Source organism: Patiria miniata, unplaced genomic scaffold (assembly GCF_015706575.1).
Source record: "Patiria miniata isolate m_02_andy unplaced genomic scaffold, ASM1570657v1 HiC_scaffold_5, whole genome shotgun sequence".
NCBI lineage: Eukaryota > Metazoa > Echinodermata > Asteroidea > Valvatida > Asterinidae > Patiria > Patiria miniata.
Window position 1 is genome coordinate 26,310,019 of NW_024037072.1, and position 23,250 is coordinate 26,333,268.

The 23,250-nt window shown below is 39.9% G+C and overlaps 2 protein-coding genes across 2 annotated transcripts; one reads left to right on the forward strand and one right to left on the reverse strand.

The window, feature by feature from the left end:
- The first annotated feature begins 500 nt into the window (after window positions 1-500).
- On the forward strand, window positions 501-10,397 carry LOC119741623 (cholinesterase 1-like). The gene is made up of 9 exons (XM_038217450.1): window positions 501-614; window positions 1,133-1,490; window positions 2,794-2,953; window positions 3,446-3,523; window positions 3,902-4,020; window positions 4,712-4,888; window positions 7,069-7,709; window positions 7,988-8,149; window positions 8,735-10,397. The coding sequence occupies exons 2-9, from the start codon at window positions 1,143-1,145 to the stop codon at window positions 8,856-8,858; spliced, it is 1,809 nt and encodes a 602-aa protein (XP_038073378.1). The 5' UTR covers window positions 501-614; window positions 1,133-1,142; the 3' UTR covers window positions 8,859-10,397.
- Window positions 10,398-10,648: 251 nt separating this feature from the next.
- On the reverse strand, window positions 10,649-21,886 carry LOC119741624 (N-alpha-acetyltransferase 80-like). The gene is made up of 4 exons (XM_038217451.1): window positions 21,661-21,886; window positions 16,492-16,643; window positions 12,415-12,602; window positions 10,649-10,808 (listed from the first exon to the last, which is right to left on the reverse strand). The coding sequence occupies exons 1-4, from the start codon at window positions 21,771-21,773 to the stop codon at window positions 10,659-10,661; spliced, it is 603 nt and encodes a 200-aa protein (XP_038073379.1). The 5' UTR covers window positions 21,774-21,886; the 3' UTR covers window positions 10,649-10,658.
- Between the last annotated feature and the right edge of the window lie 1,364 nt (window positions 21,887-23,250).

Consider the following 23,250-nt stretch of genomic DNA (forward strand, 5'->3'; position numbering starts at 1 on the left):
TATACTCAGCACGCGGACGAGTCGGGTCTACGTTACGCGACACGAACAGGCATTCTGGAAAAGTTGGCCGATCGGACTGCCGGTAAGATGAAGCCGCCAAGGGGCACACGGTAGCCAATAAGATTGAAGCAGCTTTAATTGAGCGCGTTAACTGTTCTGTTATGTGCCGTGATGTAAAGTCACATTTCAAGTCTACAACAAGCGGGAACTCACGCGAAAGGCCAAACGGCACCATTCTCTGTTCATGGACGTACCTCCCAAACCGGATCTCCAATACATGTACGTACAGAAGCGCAAGGCTATACACCAGTATATCAAAGGGAAAACAGTTAGGGCGAGGAAATCAAAAAGAGAATTGGCACTTTGCCAATGATGTGAGTATTTTATTAACCCCCCCCCCCCCCCCGAATAATGGAGGGTTCCAATTTGTTCTGATTCCTATATGGCTGTATTACTGTAATGAACTCCGCATTGATGTACCTTCAAAGCTATAAAAGATGCTGTTCATGTTGCTTTGACGCATCTCGAACTCGATCACCATAAAACACAGATACAAGCAGAAAGAGCAGTCAGTGGGTGCACAACACTTCGACCTCAACTAGCTCAATAATAACGTGAGTACATATTTACGTTGAACTAATAAACTTACGCAAAATGAATTTGTCTTTTTGAATCATGTCACGTTTGGTTGTATCATTGTCCGTTAATTGCAAAGATATCTTCTTAGTTGTAATATGTATACAGAGCACAATTCGTACCTATTTACCCAATAAAGTGGATGGTAAATTGTAAACTGGGCTTATTTCTAAGTCTGAACGTCTCCTTAAATTCCTTGGATCCTCGGCCGATGGCGTAAGTTGGTTTAAGAAGGAGCTTCATGCGTTTGTTCTTTGGGAAAAGCACATTACGACATTGTAAAGTTTACCACACTGGAAAAGAAAATTCTGAACGTGTTCACATAACTATTGCAAATTAAATATACATTATTATTATTTTTGTTTGTTTCAAGTTTCACGACGATTCTGTCAATTCGTTTTGTAAACTTGTACTTAAATTGTGTACTTTTTTACCATTTTTTTTTAACTAATCATTTTGTGTGTATACAACAACACTGTATTTTTGTCCAACGAAGCTGGTTCACGATGTTGGTTGAACTAGCGATTCTGACGATCATGACCGCCCTGGGTCCCTTCGGTGCTCTGTGCGAAAATCCGCGGGTCAACATCAACGGTCTCGGTGCCGTGGTCGGAGAGACCGTACATTTCAAGCGTGAGACCTATCCTGTCCTGGACACCTTCGTAGATGTCTACCGGGGAATCCCCTTCGCTGAGCCACCAGAGCGCTTCGCCAAACCCCAGCCTAAGAAGCCATGGTCTGGTGACCTGGACGCGACGGTGTTCGGATCCATATGCCCGCAGCTGGATTCCACCCTGATCGGCGTCATTGGCGCAGAGGACTGCCTTTATATGAACATCTGGGTGCCTAACCAGGTATTGCCAAATGATATCACATAATATGTCACAGCCTTTTAGAGGCCTTTCAAAATGTTCGATGTTTTTAAATTTCGACAAAGTGGGTGGGATGTGGTCAAATTAATTTATTGAAATTTTTGTTAATCGAAATTCTTTTTTTTTTCAATTAAAAAGATAGAAATAGCTCTTTTGACTTCCGATTCAACTCTCTGCGTTCCGATTCGGAAACCCTTTGCCCGTACCGTACGGGTACAGTATGCATCCGGTACATGTACAATGTACCGTGTATTGTGTATACGTCCATCGGAGCACCATATGCATGGGGACCAGTGAAGTTAAAACATGCGTAAAATCAGTGTGCCGCTCCAATGGAGAAGGATACCAGGTTCATTTTGTCTTAATACACGCCACGAGTGTCGGTTACGAATCGCGACAACGAAATAACCCTACTTGTGTTCAAGACTAAAGCGCAAGTTGAGAGTTCAAATTTGCTTTTTCTATCAAAACGACTGAAATTTCTAAATAAACTTCATGAATAATGGGAGTCATTACACCTCTTTACGCCTAGACAAAAGTTTTTTTTTAGAGCGACCTGATACTTATTATTACCGTTTAGAATGGACAAGTTGTACGTATTTCCAGGTGTATTCCCTATACGTACGGGAATGCCAGTGGGCCGTGTTGTTGCAAATGTATTGTATACGGACTGCAGCTGCATTCCGCCGTCAATAAACTGAACATTCGTTATGTTTTTTTTATTGAATGGAAAATCAATATTTTAAGATCGAAAATTTGGGTGGGTGGGTGGGTGGGTCAAAACAATTTAAAAAAAAAACACCGAAATTTAAAAACATCGAAAATTTTGAATGGCCCCTTAGAGGCAACGGACATACTTTGTTACCACACTCAAGCCCATGGGTACAGCGCTGGGTATTTGGGTATAAATCCATTCCATGCTCAGCCGCGGATCCAGAGGGGGGTGGTAGGTCAAACTTAAATTATTATTTAAAAAATATTATGACAAGTATACCGGTAATAATGTTCGCCAGTACACAGCATTCGGACTGAGCCAGCTGGGGGTACCCGTAGTATTTTTATACACTATTCTGTAATATAGTGTACATCATCGTCAGATTTGAACAGCGCTCCCGTTGAAAAGTAAGACCCCCCCCCCCCAGTGATTTTACGGAGGCCAAGTGTCGGGAGGAAAAAAAACTGTCTACATTTTCAGCATTGATTTGCTGATAAACACCTCCTCCCCCTACATGCCCCTGCATGTTGAGCTCGAAATTGGTGTGTTTATATCCCACATGTTTGTTAGGCGAGCAATGCTGCCGTAATGCTGTTCATCCACGGTGGGGCGTTCCTGGTGGGCTCTGGTTCCATGGAGGGTATCAGTGGGCTTCCCCTGGCCGCCTATCATGACGTTATCGTGGTCAATTTCAACTACCGACTCGGACCGTTCGGATTCCTCAGCACTGGTAAGTCTGGCGTTCTGCCATTTATGCAAAATACAAATTTTGTTAAAATTATAAGCGACATCATTTCCCATCAAGGATACAATGTATATAGCAAGTTTCCACATTTGACGACTTTTCAGGGGCGAACAAAATGATTTTGGGCCGCTCTAGGGCAAAATGTCATTCGGACTTTCCCCTTTGGAACACAGACCCGAAAGAAATACTTTCTTAAGATCTAGGTTCGAGAAGAAGTATTTTTGTGACCGCTGGTGGATTTTGAGGATGGAAGAAAAATGCCTGGAAGAAAAATGCCGACGGCCCAAAATAACGGATTTTCTGTACTCCAACGAGCGCAGTATATTGATGCTGCACTGCATGCAATCCGTTCCCTTATTATTTGGCCTCCACTCATTGCAAAACTACATTTTCCCCTCGCGAAGTTTGGTTTATTCTAATTCCCGAACTATTCAAATGATGCTGTCCGTATTTTGAGCGCACTCCACTTTTTTGCAGGGGACGACAATTTTCCAGGTAACATCGGAATGTGGGATCAGCTTGAAGCACTCAAATGGGTCAAGGAACACATCGCTGGTGAGTGTGTGACTTTAAGACGATAAGCAGTGGTGCACTCAAGAGAGGGGCGGGGGTTGACCCATGCACTCCAAGATCTTATTGATTAGCTTCTCCTATAGCATCCCTAATCGCAAGAGAAATAAAATCTGATATGTTGATACGTCCCAGATATAGGAACAAAGATTGATTCAGTGGAAAATGGTTGATTGCTGTGGCCCCATGTGGCGTAGCAAGGCCATTTGTATTGGGGGAGTATTTCCGTTTGGTTCAGATATTAAAATCTTGAAATGTGTCTGATACCATCAATGAAGTACACGGTCAGGGACGAAGCCACGGTTTGTCAAACACCCAAATTGCCGCCCTTTTCATCTCATTGAATAATCGTCATTGTTCCAGACTTTGGAGGAGACAGCAGCAGGATCACAATCTTCGGACAGAGTGCTGGTGGCGCATCGGTCAGCCTCATGACTCTCGCCAAGCAATCTTGGGGTTACTACGACAGGGCTATCATGGAGGTAAGTGGGCATGTGATTAATGTGTGTGATCCACGCCTTTGAAGACTGAGACTTGGTCGGACACTTGGTGGCAGCAGACTTAAGTGCTCCCTGACCACTCAAATGGAGGCTGCGTATACCGATGCAGTCTCTCCTTCCCCCACCAGCGTCCGTCACACAGCATTTCCGTACAAAATAAATGACTGTGATATCCCGACTTGAATAGCTCGTGACTCGGAGTCGACCTGCGTAAGTCGTGACTCGGACTCGGTGACTAAATGTTTGGTGACTCGAATACAAGTCTGTGCAATTGCTCAGTAAACGACTATATAGTGTTTACATTTTGAGCACTTTCATATTCGGGTGTCATAGGGTAAGGCACTCAATGAAAGCGTTGAATAGATCAGCGGGAAAAAAATAGAAAAGCAAGGGGGCGTGATTTGACGCTTGGAGGCGCTGTTCATAACAGTTTAATTACGTATTTACCAAAACCGCGTTTTGGAGTTCTTTAAGCAGTTTCTCCTGCTCAGTATACATTAAACAGTAACATATTCACTTCGAATCTCTCCTGTTCTTGTCATTATTTTTCTCCTTTTTCAATTTTTCCCCCCCCCCCCCCCCCCCCCCCATCCTGGCGACGCCCATGCTTTCATTGTAGCCTAAAACACATGAATATTATCCATTGCAGTAAATTCGATTTTCTTCATCTCAGAGTGGAATAGCAACAGCACCGTGGGCATTAATGGCCACAGCCAAGGCCCGAGAGGACGCCTTAAATCTCGGTAAGGCTGCGCTCTGCTGGTTGCCAGGGAGCTCGGGGAGTAGTTCCCGACTTTTATCTTGCCTCAAGAGGAAATCCATGGTCAATATCATGAAGGCCGCGTCTTGGGTAAGTTAACTAGAGAGAATGATACAAAAGGACCGGCGGAGAGGAAGCATAGAGGTTTTATTAACTGCGGGAACGCAGCTAAGCAGGTCATTGTGTCTCTCCGTTTTAGTTATTTGTAACAAATACTGGAAACGCACCTGTGTGTACTATATTGGCCAACTACTCCCTAAGGCCCTGTGTCATTTTAATGCGTTTCCAGTGAGGGAAGACAGAGTTGCATTATCAAGCTCGCATTGTGACGTTCAAAAAATGGGAAATCCTTTATAATTAACAATCACGACTAAGGGAGCAATTGTGCATTAAAAGTCCTTGCAGTGTTGCATTATCGTGGCACAAATACGTCACTCGTGCATAAACTAGGCGCGGTTCTACGGGGGGGCTAGGGGGCTGTAGCCCCCCAAAAATTTTGTCTAGCCCCCTCCAAAAATAAATTCCGTAAAAAAAAAATTGCATTAGGAAAAAGAAGGATTGTAATGTGCATGCGAATGTGCACCCGTGACAAGGGTGCATTAGTTAATATAGTGTGAATGATTTTAGGATTTTATTGGCGCTCTCCATTGAAAATATGGCATGAGGCCCCCCCCCCCCCATTGATTTTCGGAGACCTAAGTGTCTGGAAAAAATAACCGGTCGAACGCCTCCCTGAAAAAATTCTAGATCCACCGTGCTAGCCCCCCAAAAATATTGGTTCTAGAACCGCGCCTGGCATAAACACATACTCAGTGGTCCGCAGCTAGCACCTGAAATCAAAGCTAAGGTTCTACCGTGGTTATAATGTTCCAAAATTGACACCTTTTTGTTGTTCGTCTTCTGTGATGCATAATACTCGATATCCGAGGAATGTTATCCTTTCAGATTGTACAGTTTTCCCCTGCATTCGTGGATGATCACAAATATCTCCCAGCAGTCAAAGTCTATATGTGCCGTAGATTGGTTACGTCATACGCCGTTGAGGTCACGCGTTGCTTGGCGTTATGTTTCAATACTAACCTCGCCTTCAAGACAATAGCACAGTGCCCATTTTTTTGTCGTTTTTTTATCCGTTGGAAATTTGAAGGAAAAAAAACATATCCGTCAAGTTCTGTTTGCTACGAATCGAGCACTGCCCCATTTTACAATCTTTTTTATATTCTTACTATCTGAGAAATCTCAATTGTAGTAGTGTTCACAGTCACCCGTGACATTGCGTGGAACGGTCAATACGACCCCGCGTGACGTCACACTTCTACGGCGTATTTTAGCCTGTACAATCTTGCGTTCAAATGATCACAATTTTTAGTCTAGTTCCCTGGCCTTACAATTCCCCGACGCCCTCTTGTCTATGAATTGTAGGTCTGGCACCCATTACCGGGCAAAAAAAAAATAAACATGGCGGTCCTGTTCCAAAGCTCGGCTTCATTTCCAGTTTGGCTTTATCATTAAAAGCTTTCACTGTTCTCATCATTTTTTTAATTATTATTTGCTGCATACGTCATGCACTTTGACATTTGTGTAAAGAAACATTGACCGATGTTGAGCAAGAATCTTCAAAGTTAAAGATTGAAATAGCAGGCGAAGCCGAAAATGGAGAAAATGCTAAGGTTTGGGAACATATCCCGGCAATCGTCAGGCTCCAAGCAGTGCATGGCACAGCACAGCTCGCACCTTGTACAATCTGAGTGCATATTCACAAAATTTTCATTGGATTTCTGTTCTTTTAATGGAAGCAATCAATATCAATTATCTTTTTCTTTTTTTTAAATAACATGGCAGGTAAATAAAACCTTCTCTATACCCAGAAATACCCGAGCGCAATCCGAGATTGTCGACGAAATACATTCAGCAAACTTCGAGCATTTTCAGAAACATTGGGTCACGTGCCGTAGCGGCTACCTGACCTTAAAGATTCATCAGAAATAGTCAGAATTGTTTGGTCTGGGAGCTAGACTGCGCCATTTTGAGTGCAATGAACGGATCGTCACGCTCAACCTGAGGCAAACGTTTGCAACAACAATACAATAGGAGGATTTTTTTTAGAAAAGTAAATTTTCTGGTTCTCAATTATTTCCAAGGGAGGCAGTTTAGTTTACCACCGACGTTCCCAAATGTCTCTTTCAATTCTGAGTTCGCAGTGTCATGTTCGAACTCACCCCGTTTGTTTTATGTCAAATCAGTGTTTCCGTGATTATTCTTTTCGTCAGGTGTTGCGTTTCAGGCTTGTTAACTTGGAAAAAGCAAACGAGATCCCATTCGTACCTACCATCGACGGGGAGTTTCTGACCAAAGATCCGGCCGAGCTCTTGCGACTAGGTGATTTCAAGAACAGCGACGTCCTGCTGGGCACCGAGCGGGACGATGGCACGCTGATATCCATGATGGCCGTCCTATCTGACTCCTTGAGACACTTGCATCTCCCCCCGAAACACCCCGTAATCGACAAGGAGAAGTTTGACGAACTGCTCAACATTTATGTCTACATCGAGCACGACCAAGAGATGTTGGACTTGATCAGCGCGAACTACACGACCGCGGACCAATCCAACTACTTGAAGCCGTTGTATCACACCGCTAATGATGAGGGCTTCGCCTGCCCCACCGATACCGTCGTGAAAGCCTTCGCTGCGGCCAACCCCAACACCTACCAGTACCAGATGACTCATGTGTCCTCCTTCCATTTGCAAAACCAAACCTGGCCCGACACCGTGCAACACGGGGACGAGCTTGGCTACGTCTTTGGTAGCACCTTCAATCCAGACCTAAAACCACCCCTTCAGTTGACGGAGGAAGAGGTAGACATGTCGGTGGATGTGATGCGATACTGGACCAACTTTGCCAAAACCGGGTAATGAAATTTGGCTTCAATTACGCTGCGATACTCTTTCTTTTTCTTCTCTAAATACGGGTGTGGGTTTATCCAGTTTTCCAAAACAAACAAGGAGAAAGAAGCAATTAGCATATAGAAGGAGAGCCTATTCAACTTTACAGCCATCCTTTTATAGTTAGAAGTATTGCTTCGAGCTTCGTTATCATTTCTTTTTATTGGACAACCCCCTTTCTAGTTTGAGAGTATTTGTTCCCTTTTGGAATATTCAATGGTCTCTCTCTTTTTTTCCTGATCAGTAATCCCAACGACAATGAGACACCTGTTGCCAAGACTTGGCATAAGTTCAACACGCAGACCATGTACTACAAGGACCTGTCCCCGCCAATGGTTGACAAGCAGTATCTTCTGCAAGACAAATGTTATCTCTGGAATGTTGAACTCCCCGATATGGTACCAAGGTATAATGACCGTTCTTTTAATCTCCTTTTCACAATGAACAAGGTTCAAAATAGGTATCGCAAGGGGCCTTGATGGTCAGAACGTTTTATGAAACAGGTAGGGTACAAGATACGATAGGGCCTAGTTCAATTTGGAGAACACTTTCCGGAGTTATACGGCAGCCTATAAACGCTCAGACAGTGCACAGAAACGTTGTAAAATACGGACAACCTGATACAAGCAAGAACCTGAACAGGACAGTGAAAATGTGAACCTTATCTATAAATCCAATTTCAAATTCACTGAGTTAATTCTTTTTAATGGATGTCCTATTCTGTTCTTCCTTGAATTTCCCTCATTTTCCAGAGGCCCATTGTTGCCAAAGTTGTGTTGATAAATGGAATATTCCATGAATAATTGTGTTAGTAGTGTTTTGGGGTAATCACAAAGAGAGGTCTGTATCTTTTGCATGCATGGATGAATATCAGTGAAACTGTTACCGTTCTGCGGCAGACAAAAACGTACCCAAAGGGACTTTGCTTTTTTGCTCACCATTTAGTTTAACACAAGTCTGAACCTTTATTTAATTTTCATTGGTCCACCAGCATTGTATACCAGCCGAGCAGCGAGGAGAATGAGCCATTGTCTGACATCCCCTGCCAAGTGATCGACCGCAACTATGACGGAATAGTGCGCCGCATATCGGATCGTCTCAACAGAGGTTCGTAAATATCCTGCACATGAGTCGGCTAAAGCGATTGGCTATCTTTGGTATCGTTTGGGTTTTATTTAATCAGCTTAGATTTTCATTTCTTTTACAGATTTTGTTGGTTCTTTCTGATGATAGGGCCTAATGATTTAGTATGGGAATACGTTTTTCTTTGTTTCATCATCTAAAGCCTTATTAGAATTAACAAAAGAAATAAAGTTGACCGTCAAGCAACTACAAGAGCTTAATTTGTCAATTTATTTAACTGCTATACATTTTTTGGGATAAATAGCTATACGATTACCCCTTTATTACAAGGGACTCTATTTTGGAGAAAAAAAACAGTAGAATGCAAACACAGCATAATCCCAATCCGGGGGCCTAATGGACAAGTTCTGTTCTTTATTGCTTACAATTTTGTTTTACAGGTACACTTCTTCTATGTGTAATACTTATACAATTATTCTCAAATTATCAAAAGAGTTTTTCAAATATGCAAGTATACCTTACTTTACGGTACACTCTTTGTAGTGTTGTTTAAGGTGCAGTACAGTGACTAGATTGGTTCCCAGTCCCTTCATTGTCCTTAGGATAAAACGCCCACCTGAATTACAACGAAGATTTATTCTAATAGATAATTTCATTTCTTAAAGTTCTTTTTTCCCAAGTTAACGGATGTTACATCAATTAAAATCATGAAATCTAAATCTTCTTCGTAACTGTTCGTAACTGTTTAGATTATACCTGTTTAAACATTTGGCTGTTTCGTAACAGTAATTGTGAAAGCTGACAGGTCATTCGTTAACAGAATCCACTTTTTTGATTGATGTCGTTTTACTATACCATCCATCTTTGCTCACGTCGTTAAGATCGTTGAATCGATGTTTAGTGTACTGATTGGAATCAAAGGCTAATAATGTTTACCACGTGACCTTTTATTTAAAAAAATCGGTAAGGGTAGATTTTGTTTCTATCGAATGGTTTGAACAATCGTTCAGCGCTTGATGATTTCCGTTATTTTCGTTTACTACTGGTGTTGTGATTCTCTCTGTGAAGTTGTTTCACATTGCAACTCACCAGGACACACATTAAATCAACCGATGGGATCTCAATGATGGGTAGAGAGGGAAACGGCAGAACAAAAGAACATTATAGACTGGACTGCATATTCAATAGGCCTCAATAGGGATCGTGGCTTTTTGTCACACTATTCACCATTGATGACTGATTCATGATGTTTACCACACTCTGTGTTTAGTGTACAGTATGATGCCCCTCTTCATTGCATCTGATGAAGCAGTTGTAAGTACGAAAGCTCACGCACATTTTATTCTCTAGTTAGTCATTGATGACTAGTGATCGACTTTTATTCAACTCATCTCCGTGAGCCTTACAAGATGATTCACTAAAAATGCCACGAAGGCCAAATTAATCCTTTCCTTTTACAGAGTATATTTGACACAATTCTCTAATTCCAATAAGTGCATGTCGAATTGGGACAATATTTCATTTATTTTGATCATTTTGGTGAAGGTTATTAAAACATGATATTCACTCGACCTGTTCGAACCTATTCTTTATTTCAGGTTTGTTTGGTTTGTCGGTCTTTTGGGCTATTTGTCTGTTGGTTTGTTTGGTTGTAAGGATTGTTTGTGTGGGTGTTTGTTGGGCTGTAAGTAAAATGGGTGAGTCAGTTTTTGCGATCAATAGGGGACGTTGAACAACAGAGGATAATAGGGTCCACAATTCTTGAAAGTCCACACCGATGGGACAATATATAAATATTGGGTATTATATTAAAAAATCGTAGTGTTAATTCTTCATGCTCTGTACAGATCCTTTGCATAAAAACGATGCCAGATTTTGTCGTCCTCTTCCTTGGTGAGCGATTCGCCTCCTTCGTACATGGATTTCCACTCATCGGGAATTATGTGGCCTTCCCACGTCGTATAGACGAAAGTACGCAAGACCTGTGGGTGTATAAATTGAACTTTTGAGTCTGATGGGCCATCATTTTTACTCTCAAAGTTAATCATCATGCACTGAAAAATTGCCTGGGTTAATTTTACCCGAGAAAGGGTGAAAACTGGAACTACCCAAACTTGAATTGTTCTATAACCAATTGCTTGGGTTAAAATTTCTGCTAAATTCAACCAAAACTTGTGGTCATTCAAGACCAAATTTAATTTGGTCTTGTATGACTACAACTTTTGGTTGAATTTAACATAAATTCAAACCCAAACAATTGGTTATAGAACAACCCAAGTTTGGGTAGTTCCAGTTTTCACAATTTCTTGGGTAAAATTAACCCAGGCAGTTTGTCAGTGTGGAGGGTTCTTACAGCGTGATATCTAGTACCAGTTGTCTGTTATGGTAACTTAACCGTCATAATAAAGCAACGAGTGTGATGATGTTTACAGCCGTATATAATTGGGAATGGCCCTTTATTTTCTCTCTTATTAACAAAAAGAAAGAAGATTAACCACCGAAATGTGAGAAATAACGTAGTTTGGACTTCTCCTTAAAATGTTAAACGTGTTGCCATTTGTGTTAGCGATAATATCAGTTATCCTGCGAGCGCTAGTGGAACCCGTACGGAATTCACCCGAAAATGATAATTTATGCAAATGAGGGCCGTAAGGCAGAAGCGTAAGTACCATTGAAAATTCTAAACATTAAGGTCATTTTCGGTCAATTTGTCCAGGATTTCTCGCATTTTTTTAATCGTAATAAGTAATGTAATCTGGCATAATTGTTTCTTTTTATTCACAAAATAAAACAATTGAGAAATGTTTTTATCTCGTGCGCACAATATATAGCAGGGCCCCTTTCCGCACGAGTAAAACAAAAATACCCGTGTTTCAGGGTACATTCCTTCAAAGTTTTGGCCGAATCGCGGGCTGAATCACGGGCTGGCTGCGCCGACACAAGCGATGTCACACGGTTCGCAGTGTACGGGCGCCCAGCACCCGGGAACTGGTCACACAGTACACGGGCAGTGGGCACGGTAAAAAAAAAAGATTACCTGGTCAAAAGTGAGAGGGGCTCAAATAATTATATCACCGTGGGCCTTATTCACGAGTCGGCCAAATTGAATTGAAAGTTAGGTAAAATCTTAATTTTCTGAACTTGCGAAGAGAAATGAAAGCAAGATAATAACTAATTAATTCCAGTCTGCTTCAATGAATAATTTTTTTATTTGTAATTAAACATTCCCTGATGTTTAAAGCCATATTAAAAAAAACAAAAAAGGCCAGTAAGATAAGGCTGCATTGTGCCTGCATAAATAGTCTGGCGCCATCCCATTCAACAGTTAACAATTAATGAAATACATTCAGGGAACTCGACAAAAATGGCCAACTCGTGAATAAGGCCCATAGGCTTCGCCTCGGGTGCTATGCCTCCCCCCCCCCCCCCCCCCCGAGTGTTAAAAGCGTCATATCCCCCATCAGTAAAAATAAAATGTGTTAATTTGTAGCACGGCTTGTTGTAGCCTAAGTGGATCGACCAATTAGGACGGATGATTCAATTTTAGTTGAAGATAATAATTATGAAAATGCATAAACGTATACCTACATTAGCTGCGATAAGAGTCGTTTCTGGGCAGTCTTCAAACCCAAGACGTCGATAAAACATCTCGTTGCTTTCAGTAAGGACAGTGGCATGGAGGTACCGACTTCCAAGGCGGTTCTTAGCGTAGTCTTCTGTCATTTCATGGATTTTCCTGCCAAGTCCTTGCTTTTGTCTATTCTTCTTGATTGCCACTGAGAAAACGTACAAAGATTTTAAAGAAATTCATTGAAGCATTCCGAAAATAATGACGTATGGTGATGATCGGGTTAGGCTAGTCACCCATTGCAGTATTGGGAGAAGGCGAAGTCGTACTATGGTAAAATAAATTGTCATTCGCTTGTCCGGCGCTCTATCGTACTGAAGCGTTAAAGGGACATAATACAAACTAAAAAAAAAAAGAACTAAGTCATAATTATGACTTATATCTCATAATTATGACTTATTATTAAGTCATAATTAAGACTTATTATCTCATAATTATGACTTATTATTAAGTCATAATTACGACATATATCTCATAATTATGACTTATAATTAAGTCATAATAACTTATTACTAAGTCATAATCATGACTTATATCTCATAATTATGACTTAGTATTAAGTCATAATTACGACTTATATCTCATAATTATGACTTATTATTAAGTCATAATTATGAGATATCCTAAGTCGTAATTACGACTAAATACTAAGTCGCAATTATAAGATATAATTCATAATTATGACTTAATAATTAGTCATAATTATAACCTTTTTTTTTAGTATGTCCCTTTAACGCTTCCGTACTATCGCAACTGGGAAGCTAGGGAAACTGATCTCATCATGAAGACATCGTACACATCAGTGAACGCGTGTCGATGTCACACGCACACCGAAGTGTTGTCCCCCAGTCATGCCTATAAAGAAGTCGCTCGTTTCCAAAGTCCTCCCTGCACAGGGAGCTGGGAAGGGCTAAGGTTTCTTCGGGGTGCATGAAATTTCTTCGAGCCCCCGTTGGATAACACGGGTCAACACTTCCGCTTGCGCATGACAGGTGCGCACAAAATGTACATGTCAGTGAGGCAGTTATAGCCGCCCACAATTCTTTGCAACGTCTGTGCTTCACGAACTGTTGCGAACGAGCGAAATGCAAAACCCATCCAATACTTTGTTCCTAGATCACACGCTGAACAAATCCGTGCGAAGGCGCACCACTGTTGTGCGGCGGCAGTCTACTAACTTCTTGGACCATGCGAGTGAACAAAAGGACTTCCCTTAGTCTAGTTCGTTCCCATAATATGGGAACCGGCAGTCATGCAGTTCCCTTTTAAGGTGTTGGATCTCCTAATAATAAGCGCGTGCACAGTATGAAAATGATGTTTACGAAGTTGCGCATGGATGACAGTTAAACATGGCTATCAAAAAAACTGTCTCTAATAAACCAGTATAGGCACAATCGCCACAGCGTCTGCACGAAGGCAATTTTCAAGCATTTCAACTGCATGGGTTTCATTTAATTCAATGATACTGAAAAGCAGTGCCCCACTCTTTATTGACGGTTGCCAGCGACACTTTTGAATTCAGCGAAAATCGAAACCACAAACTTCCATTAGTTGTAGCATTGTTGCCATTTTGCGATACGCATTGTTCCGCGTTTATATACATTATCGTAGAGGTCTTGTATTCAAGGGCCAGCAATTAGTCGTACAATGTAGTTGCACATGATGGGTATTATCTTCCTAGTCCTTCATATAATTTGCATACGTTAGCCTGAGGAAATCCTCCCGATGTATTCCTAATCCATTGGCCACTGCCGGTCCCTACATTCGAAGTCCTCAGGACAATGGAGGGACCGAACCAGTGTAGAAATCCCCTTCGCCAACCTACGTCCCCAGGGCCTTCTTTGAGTGGTCGGGCACAACCCAACCACTGTCTAGAATTGTTCTCATAAATCGTCTTTGTTTGGTTCTTTCTTTTTTTCCCGGACAATACTTCTCCGCGGGTTTTCTCCTAAACGGTTCATGATATGAACTTGTAACTTTCAGTATACATCGACCCTCATCCAAAGTGGTGCATATTACTCTGACGTCATGATGACGTCATAGGGTGTCAAATTACAAGCGATTTTACATGAAAAAGGGTCCAATTACTTTCACCCATAACTCTTGAACAAAATAACCAGTGATGTTTATATTCTGTAATCAGGTAGACCATGAATTGATAAACATTTCTTTTCTGTACATGAACTCACTTGACCCTTTCTTCCGGGTCAACCGGAAGGTTAAAGTTACTTAAAGTTAAAGTTAAAGTCTTAAAGTTAAAGTTAAGACTTGAGCCTGAAATCAAAACAAAGCAAAATTTCTTACGTACGGTTTACGGTATGATCATAAAACCTAGTGTGAACTTGTACCACGTTACGAAGATACTATTATATTTGTTACGTCATTATGACGTCATCATGTATCAAATTACAAGTGACTGAAGGGCAAATTTTGATGAAATAGTTTGCGCTATATCTTTTGAACTAAATATAGTATCGTGTTCGTTTTTTCGTGAGTCTGTAGACTTTGCTGTGAGAAACATTTCTTGTCCCCGGACACAAAACCGCTTGACCTTCACTTCCGGTGTTACCGGAAGTGCAATAAAAACCGAGTATAACTCAAAAGCGGAAGCATTTTACTACACCCATATATATTATGAAAGTGTTTATTGAGGAATGCCAGACACAAAACAGTGTGATGACGTCATCTTTCGAAAGGGCGCCCCCTAGCGGCATATTAAATATTGTTTGCTTTCTTTAATTTGAAAATCATCCGTTAAAATGTTACCAAATCGCCCCTTGAAATTCTTTGATTAACAACAAATAATTTGGCAAGGTTTCAAATTCATGACGTCATCAGACCGGAAGTTACATCTATGAGAATTTGAAAACGATAATATTTTAAATTTAATTGCATCTTTTGATTCATGCCGTTTATCTTCGTACCCCAAATAACGATATCCATTTGATTCATGTCGTATATCTTCGTAGCCCAAATTACGATATCCACAATGTTCACCCTTTGCTTCCAAATACTGTGACGTCATCAAACCGGAAGTTAGGTGTTATGAATACATTCAGTTATATTTTCCATATTTTCATACGTTATTAAACTTCACAACAAACATTTATCCACTCCGAAATACATCAGTATTCAGTTCCCGTTTTTGAATAATGACGTCATAAAGCCAGAAATAACTTGTATGTGTACATAGAATGTTTACTAAAATTTATCGCACCGTTAAAGATGCATTCTAAACAATGAATTGATTGTACTGGAAAGGATTTAATTTGTGATCCTTTGTTCTTACATAAACATATTCATAACTCAACTCGGCAGTGTTTAATGAACAAATTGCCTGCCCGACCACTCTGCGTTTGTAACAACAAACGCGAACCTCTAGTTATAGTTTTTAATCTTGTTTCCAATATTATCATCAGGTAGCGGGTGAAAGAACAGATAGAGGAAGCGTACTGCCCGCCACCTAGGGAGCAAGGTTGTCCTCTCCGCACTATTACACGTATAGGCCCTACCCAATCTCGTCCCCAGGGTGTCGAGCAGTACGCGCCCACCACTACCTGTTCTCTCACCCTGGTATTGGATCATTTGCATGTCCAAGATTTTTGAAAACGTATGCAAATGAGAAATAGTCTGGTGCCTGCCTGTGCGTCACAGTTGCGTTTGTTTTTGTATACGGTGTCTGGGGTAAAAACAGAATCAATTCGTTGCAGCGCGAGCATGGCGTGAGTTACGAAAACACAATTTTATTTTAATCAAGCTGTTACGATCTTAACGAGACAACCATGCAGTATCACATTTCATATTAATATTAACAAAGTGGAAAGGAAATGAATTATTTTCGAGAAGGCGTGGACGAATGATCGCGAAAAACACGTACTGCACGTTGTGAATGACAACACCAAGTACACGATATAAATCCATTTCTAGCAAATTGCGGTATCGAATCAGGATACAGGAAGAAAGTTTCTTATCCAGGGCTTTCTATTGGAAACGAGGTTGGAAATAAAGTAAGCACTGGGGACGAGGTTAGGCCCTACCTGACTCGAGATACACACGACATTCACTTTCTGGATGGACTGGTACGAGTCGAACGTGGCCAAGAACTTCGCTTGTAGCGCCCTCTCGTGTTTCAATCAATACCAGTGAGCAGGGCAGACCTGTGCATTTCGACGTTTCAACCGATTTCAGTCTTGAGGAAAGGTAAATCGAAAAAGGAAAGAAAGACAAATATTGGTGCCACCATCAATAAATAAAATTCTTTGGGAAAACCGGAGATTTCAGTGGTAGCTCCCTCATAATTCGTCGCCGTTTTTACGAACCGGCGAAACAAGCATTTCACGTAAAAACTAGATTTCGAGAAAACCGCTTTCAAAGTTATACGAGTTTTCAGATGACAAATTTTATAGTTCAACATTCACAATTTCGGGTAAAATTTTGCAGGTCACCTCCACAGAAGGTGTTTTTAATAACACACCTACGGGTTAGATTCATAATCGGAATTTTAGTGGAGAAAATGAACTCTAAACAAGTTTTTCGGTTCGTAAATCCATTTTTTATGCGCTTTTGTATGATGTACGTTGTGAATGTGAGAGCTTTTTTACGAACTGGCGCACGTACTATTTTATCACTTCGTAAAAACAACTTGACAGCTTAGGACATGCATGATGCAATGATGTTTACGAACTGACGCTATACGTGGAAGTTCGCCCCAGATTGTTTTTATGTGCTGAATTATTGTTTGCAAACCAAATTATCCATCGGCGAAAGTAAAATAAAAATGTTGTTCCCACATGTATTATTATTGACAAAACATGATTGATTGATTGATTGATTGGATGCCCTAGACGGTTGCGAAGTTGATGTCTACGTCACGGGGTGTTCAAATTAGTTTATTAATCAATCCGGGTTGCCAAATACTAGAGCAGACATTAATACAGACATCACTACATATCCACTGGGTGATTTTCAACTACAATACAATGTACATGTTATTTTATTCATATTTAATTAGGTCTTAATTTTAATCCATTGCCATCATCAATCTCCATTTACTTACTAACTTTTAGCATGGGGGTATGTTAATTTTTGTTTAATTTCAGGCCCCTTATTAAATTCTAGTGAGAATGACGCAAGCGTGTGCACGCATGGAATCCACGAATCGACTATACAGTATACATGTATTATGGACATGTTGAGAAAAATATCTCTCTCATCATCCCTTTAGCTAACTCTACGTACGACTTATACAATCCATAAATACGACTTATACCTCAGTACCTACGACTTATGAAATGTAACTTGTACGGGACGTATGATTTTTATGTCGTACGCACGCCTAAAATATCGTACACTCGACTTGCATGTCGTGTGTACGATTTATATATTGCCTTCGTACGACTTATATCTCGTACGTCAACTTATATCTTGTACGTACCATGTATCTCATACGCACGACATATGTCGTACCTACGACTTATGAATTGTAACTCGTACGTACGACATATGTCGTACCTACGACTTATGAAATGAAACTCGTACGTACGACATATAAGTCGTACCTACGACTTATGAATTGTAACTCGTACGTACGATGTATAAGTCGTACCTACGACTTATGAATTGTAACTCGTACGTACGACATATAAGTCGTACCTACGAGTTATGAATTGAAACTCGTACGTACGACATATGTCGTACCTATGACTTATGAATTGTAACTCGTACGTACGACATATAAGTCGTACCTACAAGTTACATCTCGTACAAACCACTTATATGAATTGTAAGTCGTACATACGAGATATAAGTCGTAAGTACAACATAAGTCGTACGGGTTGCAATTCATAAGTCATACGTTCGTATTTGCGAGTTATAAAGTGTACGTACAAGTTATTACTCGTAAGTAAGTACGTGATATTATTGTTGTGTGTACGACATAAGTCGTAAACACGAGTTACAATGCATAAATCGTACGTAGGTATGAGTTACATCTTGTACATACGGGTTATGAATTGTAGGTCGTAAGTACGTTCAAAGTACGTACCTTTTACAAATTATAAGGCATACGTATAATTATGAGTCGTACATACCAGTTTATAAGGCGTACGTACGAGTACTTATAAGTCGTATACCTACATAAGAGATTGTAAGTACGACATACGAGTCGTATGTACGTTCATACAATTCATAAGTCGTACGTACGAGATTACGTTGTATTTACGAGTTATAAGTAGGCGAAGGTACGAGTTAAGAGTCGATCATACATACGAGATATATATAAGTTGTACGTACGTACAAGATATAAGTCGTATGTACGACATATAAGTTGTATGCGAGTTACAATTCATAAGTCGTATGTACGAGACTAAGTTGTATTTACAAATTATAAGGCATCCGTACGAGTTATGAGTCGTACATACGTAGGAGATACTTACATGCTACTTATGAATTTTAAGTCCTACGTATGAGATATGAGATCTAAGTCGTATGTGCGCCATATACATGGTATGTACGCGTGGCAATTCATAAGTCGTACGTACGAGATTAAGTCGTATTTACAAATTATAAGGCATATGCACGAGTTATGAGTCGTACATACGAGTTATAAGACGTACGTATATGTCATACATACAGATGATGCATATTTACATGTTACATGTATACAAGACGTACATATACGAGTTATTAGTCGTACGTATGAGTTATAAGGCATACGTACGAGTTATGATTCCCAAGGCGTTTGTTCGATATATAAGTCGTACGTATGAGATAAGTCGTACGTACGAATTACAATTCATAAGTCGTACGTATGACTTATATGTCGTGCCTACGAGTATATGTCGTGCGACGAGATATAAGTCGTACACGTTACAATTAATATGTCGTATGTACGACTTATATGTCGTACGCATGATTTTCAAGGCATACGTACGATATTTAAGTTGCATGGTACGACTTGTTAGTCGTATGTACAAGTTAGTCGTACATACAGTTGTACGTATGACACCGTAAGACATAATTATAAGTCGTACGTACGAGATATAAGTTGTACGTACAGCTTTCAAGTCGTACATATTACAATTCATAAGCCGTACGTATGACTTATATGTCGTGCCTACGAGTATATGTCGTGCGACGAGATATAAGTCGTACACGTTACAATTAATATGTCGTATGTACGACTTATATGTCGTACGCATGATTTTCAAGGCATACGTACGATATTTAAGTTGCATGGTACGACTTGTTAGTCGTATGTACAAGTTAGTCGTACGTACAGTTGTACGTATGACACCGTAAGACATAATTATAAGTCGTACGTACGAGATATAAGTTGTACGTACAGCTTTCAAGTCGTACATATTACAATTCATAAGCCGTACGTATGACTTATATGTCATGCCTACGAGTATATGTCGTGCGACGAGATATAAGTCGTACACGTTACAATTAATATGTCGTATGTACGACTTATATGTCGTACGCATGATTTTCAAGGCATACATACGATATTTAAGTTGCATGGTACGACTTGTTAGTCGTATGTACAAGTTAGTCGTACGTACAGTTGTACGTATGACACCGTAAGACATAATTATAAGTCGTACGTACGAGATATAAGTTGTACGTACAGCTTTCAAGTCGTACATATGAGTTAGCTGAAGGGAGAGTGAATGGGAACCCCCTCGAAAAGCCAAAAAAAAAGAGAAACAATTTTATGAAGGAAAAAAGAAAAGAAAAAGAGGCGCGAAGTTATATTGCTGTTAATTTAAGGGGGGGGGTGGCAAATATACATGTATTGTCGCTGCCTCCTTCGAAAGAATATGATGAAAAAGTACAGGGTTTAATATGGGGAGCCTGAGCAAATTTGCTTTGCCCCCTCTCGAAAAAAATCCTGCCTACGGCCATGGGAGAGATAATGTTTTTTCTCACTATTTCCCTAATACAGCTTCGTTACATAGCATTGAACTGCGTCGGTTCGGGGCAAGCGCGTTCAGCGCGCTCCCGACAGGAATCATTGTATGGGCGGGTTTTACGAACTGACCGCGTATTGTTTTGTCACTTCGTACAGACCGAGTTTCAACGCTTTGACTATATTTCGGTCACAAGATATTTTCAAGATTGTTTGTATCTTAGAATCTAGCGCGTTTTTAGAGTTGAAATTTCACGTGAAGGTAGATTTTAATAAGTAAGTTAGTAATATGTAAAAATTAGAAAATCGAAAAATTCATGCAATTTGCCTATATTGCCGGTTCGTATAAACGACGACGAATTTATCTACACGCGTGTCTATGTGATTGCAATCATGCAAGTTATTTCATGATCACAGAAATGATGTTTAAATTACTTATTTTATGCTTCATTTTAATTTCATAACAATTTAACTTTCATAACAATATTAACCAAATTAATTAACTTACTTAACTTCCACCTTGTATGAAGGACCGTCAATCAAACTTTCTTTCTATAAGTTTCATAAAGATCAGTGCTGTCGCTTTGAAATTAAAAGCATGTTTTAAAGAAACATACATGCCCAGCTTCTACATGTAGTAGTTTCTGGTATACCATTCATATCCACACACAACGTATCTCGAACGTGCATCAATCAAGCCATCAGCTTTAAAGTCCCTAATTTTTATATACCCTGCTACCAATGAGGTTGAGATCAAGCGATTTGTTTTAAATCACCGATTCAATACAATTTTGTTCATTAAAGGCATTTTCGATGTTAAGTGGGAATTTGGTTTGTACGGAAATTTCTGAATACTGAATTGAGTTTCGTAGATGATTGGTATATGAACGTGAAAACTCCTTGTTGATAGGTGTAAAGGTGCATGGGAAGATTTCGACAAATTATGAGACAAGTCAATGTTTTGAAAGATAATTTTTTTTTTAACAATTCCGATTTAAAGTTTAAAATAAAATCAGATTTTTCGATTAAAGAAACTATAAATGAATATATAAACCGTCAACCCTGACGTGATAGGCCTATGTTTCACGAATGCGTATAAAATGACTATAAGAAAGAAGAAATTTAAAATTTGCCGGTGGGTATAGAACCAAAACGTTGGTATAATTACCGACTTCAATAAAAGTCTATAGTGTTAAGCTTACTTGCACCGGGCGCATGACGTCCGTCTGCGTACTGTATCAGCCAGATTTTCGTTCCATTTGTCATGCATGCCATTTTTTACACAGGTTCTTACCTTTCGGCCAAGCACATTGGCCACTCGTCTTTGAGGAGTCTTACAGTGTCTTCAATCAAGTCTTGGCGAGAATGAAGAGGTTCGAGGGCGTATGATGTCATTGTGTTGTTCATGTACGTGCCTCCCCATAAACAAAACTTACAAATATTCCGAAATCGTTGGCATATTCAAGTATAGGCCTACCACATGTACATGGGTTTATATCAGTCGTCACACCGACAAGCGCAGAGAATGTTCAAAGGTCGCCACGCGTCTAACAATAACGCCGTATCATCTCGTATAAAAACTCCTGGGACAGATTGACCCCGATCTGAGTCTACTTTATGTTCTGCACGGATCTTTTTCGGGTCAACACTTCTCTGGATCAAAATGATATAGAAATTGCCATTTTTTTACCCGGGAAAGTGTAATTTTGACCAGAAAATATCATATTTTTTATCCGGAAAAGGACTGTGCAGATATAGACTTAGATTTTGGGTCAAATCTGACCCATAAACTCATTAACTGCATGAGTTTTACCGCAAACCGAAAGGATACTAATTATGTATTCGTATTAATTAAAGACGTCGTGCTCAATGTTAGAATATTGGAATGGTTTCAACTTCAGTACGTACTTCGGTTTTCTAGTGTTATGTGCTCAGGTCATCTCCGTTTGGGGTTTTATATGAAAGTTGTTTATTTAATATTTTTAACTGTAATTTTTATGTTCCCGGCAGGCCCTGGATATTTCATAATATATTTGTATGTGCTGCTTTTTATTGTATTTAGCTGTTCCCAATTTCAATTGGGAACAGCTATTGTTTTCGTTAAAGTTTTTTTTTTTCCTTTTTTTTTTTTTTTTTTTTTTTTTTTTTTGGCTTTTTCGCAATTTTGCGAAAAAGCCTTTCTTTCTGTTCTCATTTTTTTTGTATCTTCTTCTTCTTCTTCTTCTTCTTCTTCTTTTTGCCGCCTAAATCCCATAGACTTTGTACACGTTTTTTCTCAGTGCCACTTTTGGTATTAATCTTCGTCTTACATCATTCAAATTAAGCATAGTCATAGTCCTTATAGCAGAGATGTGCCCCGAAGAGTGACGTCATGGTGACGTCATTGACTAATTTATTATAGATTTTTGAATATTTAATTTTTCCCATAGACTTTGTACACAAAAATTAAGAAAAAATTGTCGATTTTCAAAGGGCATTTTCGACTCTTTGCCAGTAATTCATTTACACCAATCTTTGTCCAAGCAAAGACCCTAATTCAAACAACATTGTGGAATGATGACGTCATGATGACGTCATCCAGTGTTTATTTATAGGCAATTAAATTGTGACACTTTTAATATTTAAAAATGCATAAGAAATCAACCGTCCGCGTCCGCGGCATTCTGTTGCCGGCAAGTGGTAGAGTAGGTTGAGGTCTTTATTTCATTCAGTGTGCGTGCAATCACGTGACCCTTGCTTCCGGTCGAAAAAGGCCCAAACCGGAAGTGGCTTATTATTTAAAAGTGGTAATAGAAATGAACTTGCTTTTAACGGTGTTAGTCTCTTGGCTAAAAGTATTCTTCAAATCATCTACCAATGACGTCATGCAATCTTCGAGCGCCCT

Bases quoted from the DNA above. Each gene is read 5' to 3' on its own strand.
- LOC119741624 (XM_038217451.1), bottom strand. From the start codon at position 21,773: ATGAACAACACAATGACATCATACGCCCTCGAACCTCTTCATTCTCGC. The intron at 16,644-21,660 runs GTAAGAACCTGT...CCTTTCCTCAAG, and splicing joins CCAATGTGCTTGGCCGAAAG to ACTGAAATCGGTTGAAACGT. The intron at 12,603-16,491 runs GTAGGGCCTAAC...ACGTTTTCTCAG, and splicing joins TCGTGTGTATCTCGAGTCAG to TGGCAATCAAGAAGAATAGA.
- LOC119741623 (XM_038217450.1), top strand. From the start codon at position 1,143: ATGTTGGTTGAACTAGCGATTCTGACGATCATGACCGCCCTGGGTCCC. The intron at 7,710-7,987 runs GTAATGAAATTT...TTTCCTGATCAG, and splicing joins ACCAACTTTGCCAAAACCGG to TAATCCCAACGACAATGAGA. The intron at 8,150-8,734 runs GTATAATGACCG...TTGGTCCACCAG, and splicing joins CTCCCCGATATGGTACCAAG to CATTGTATACCAGCCGAGCA.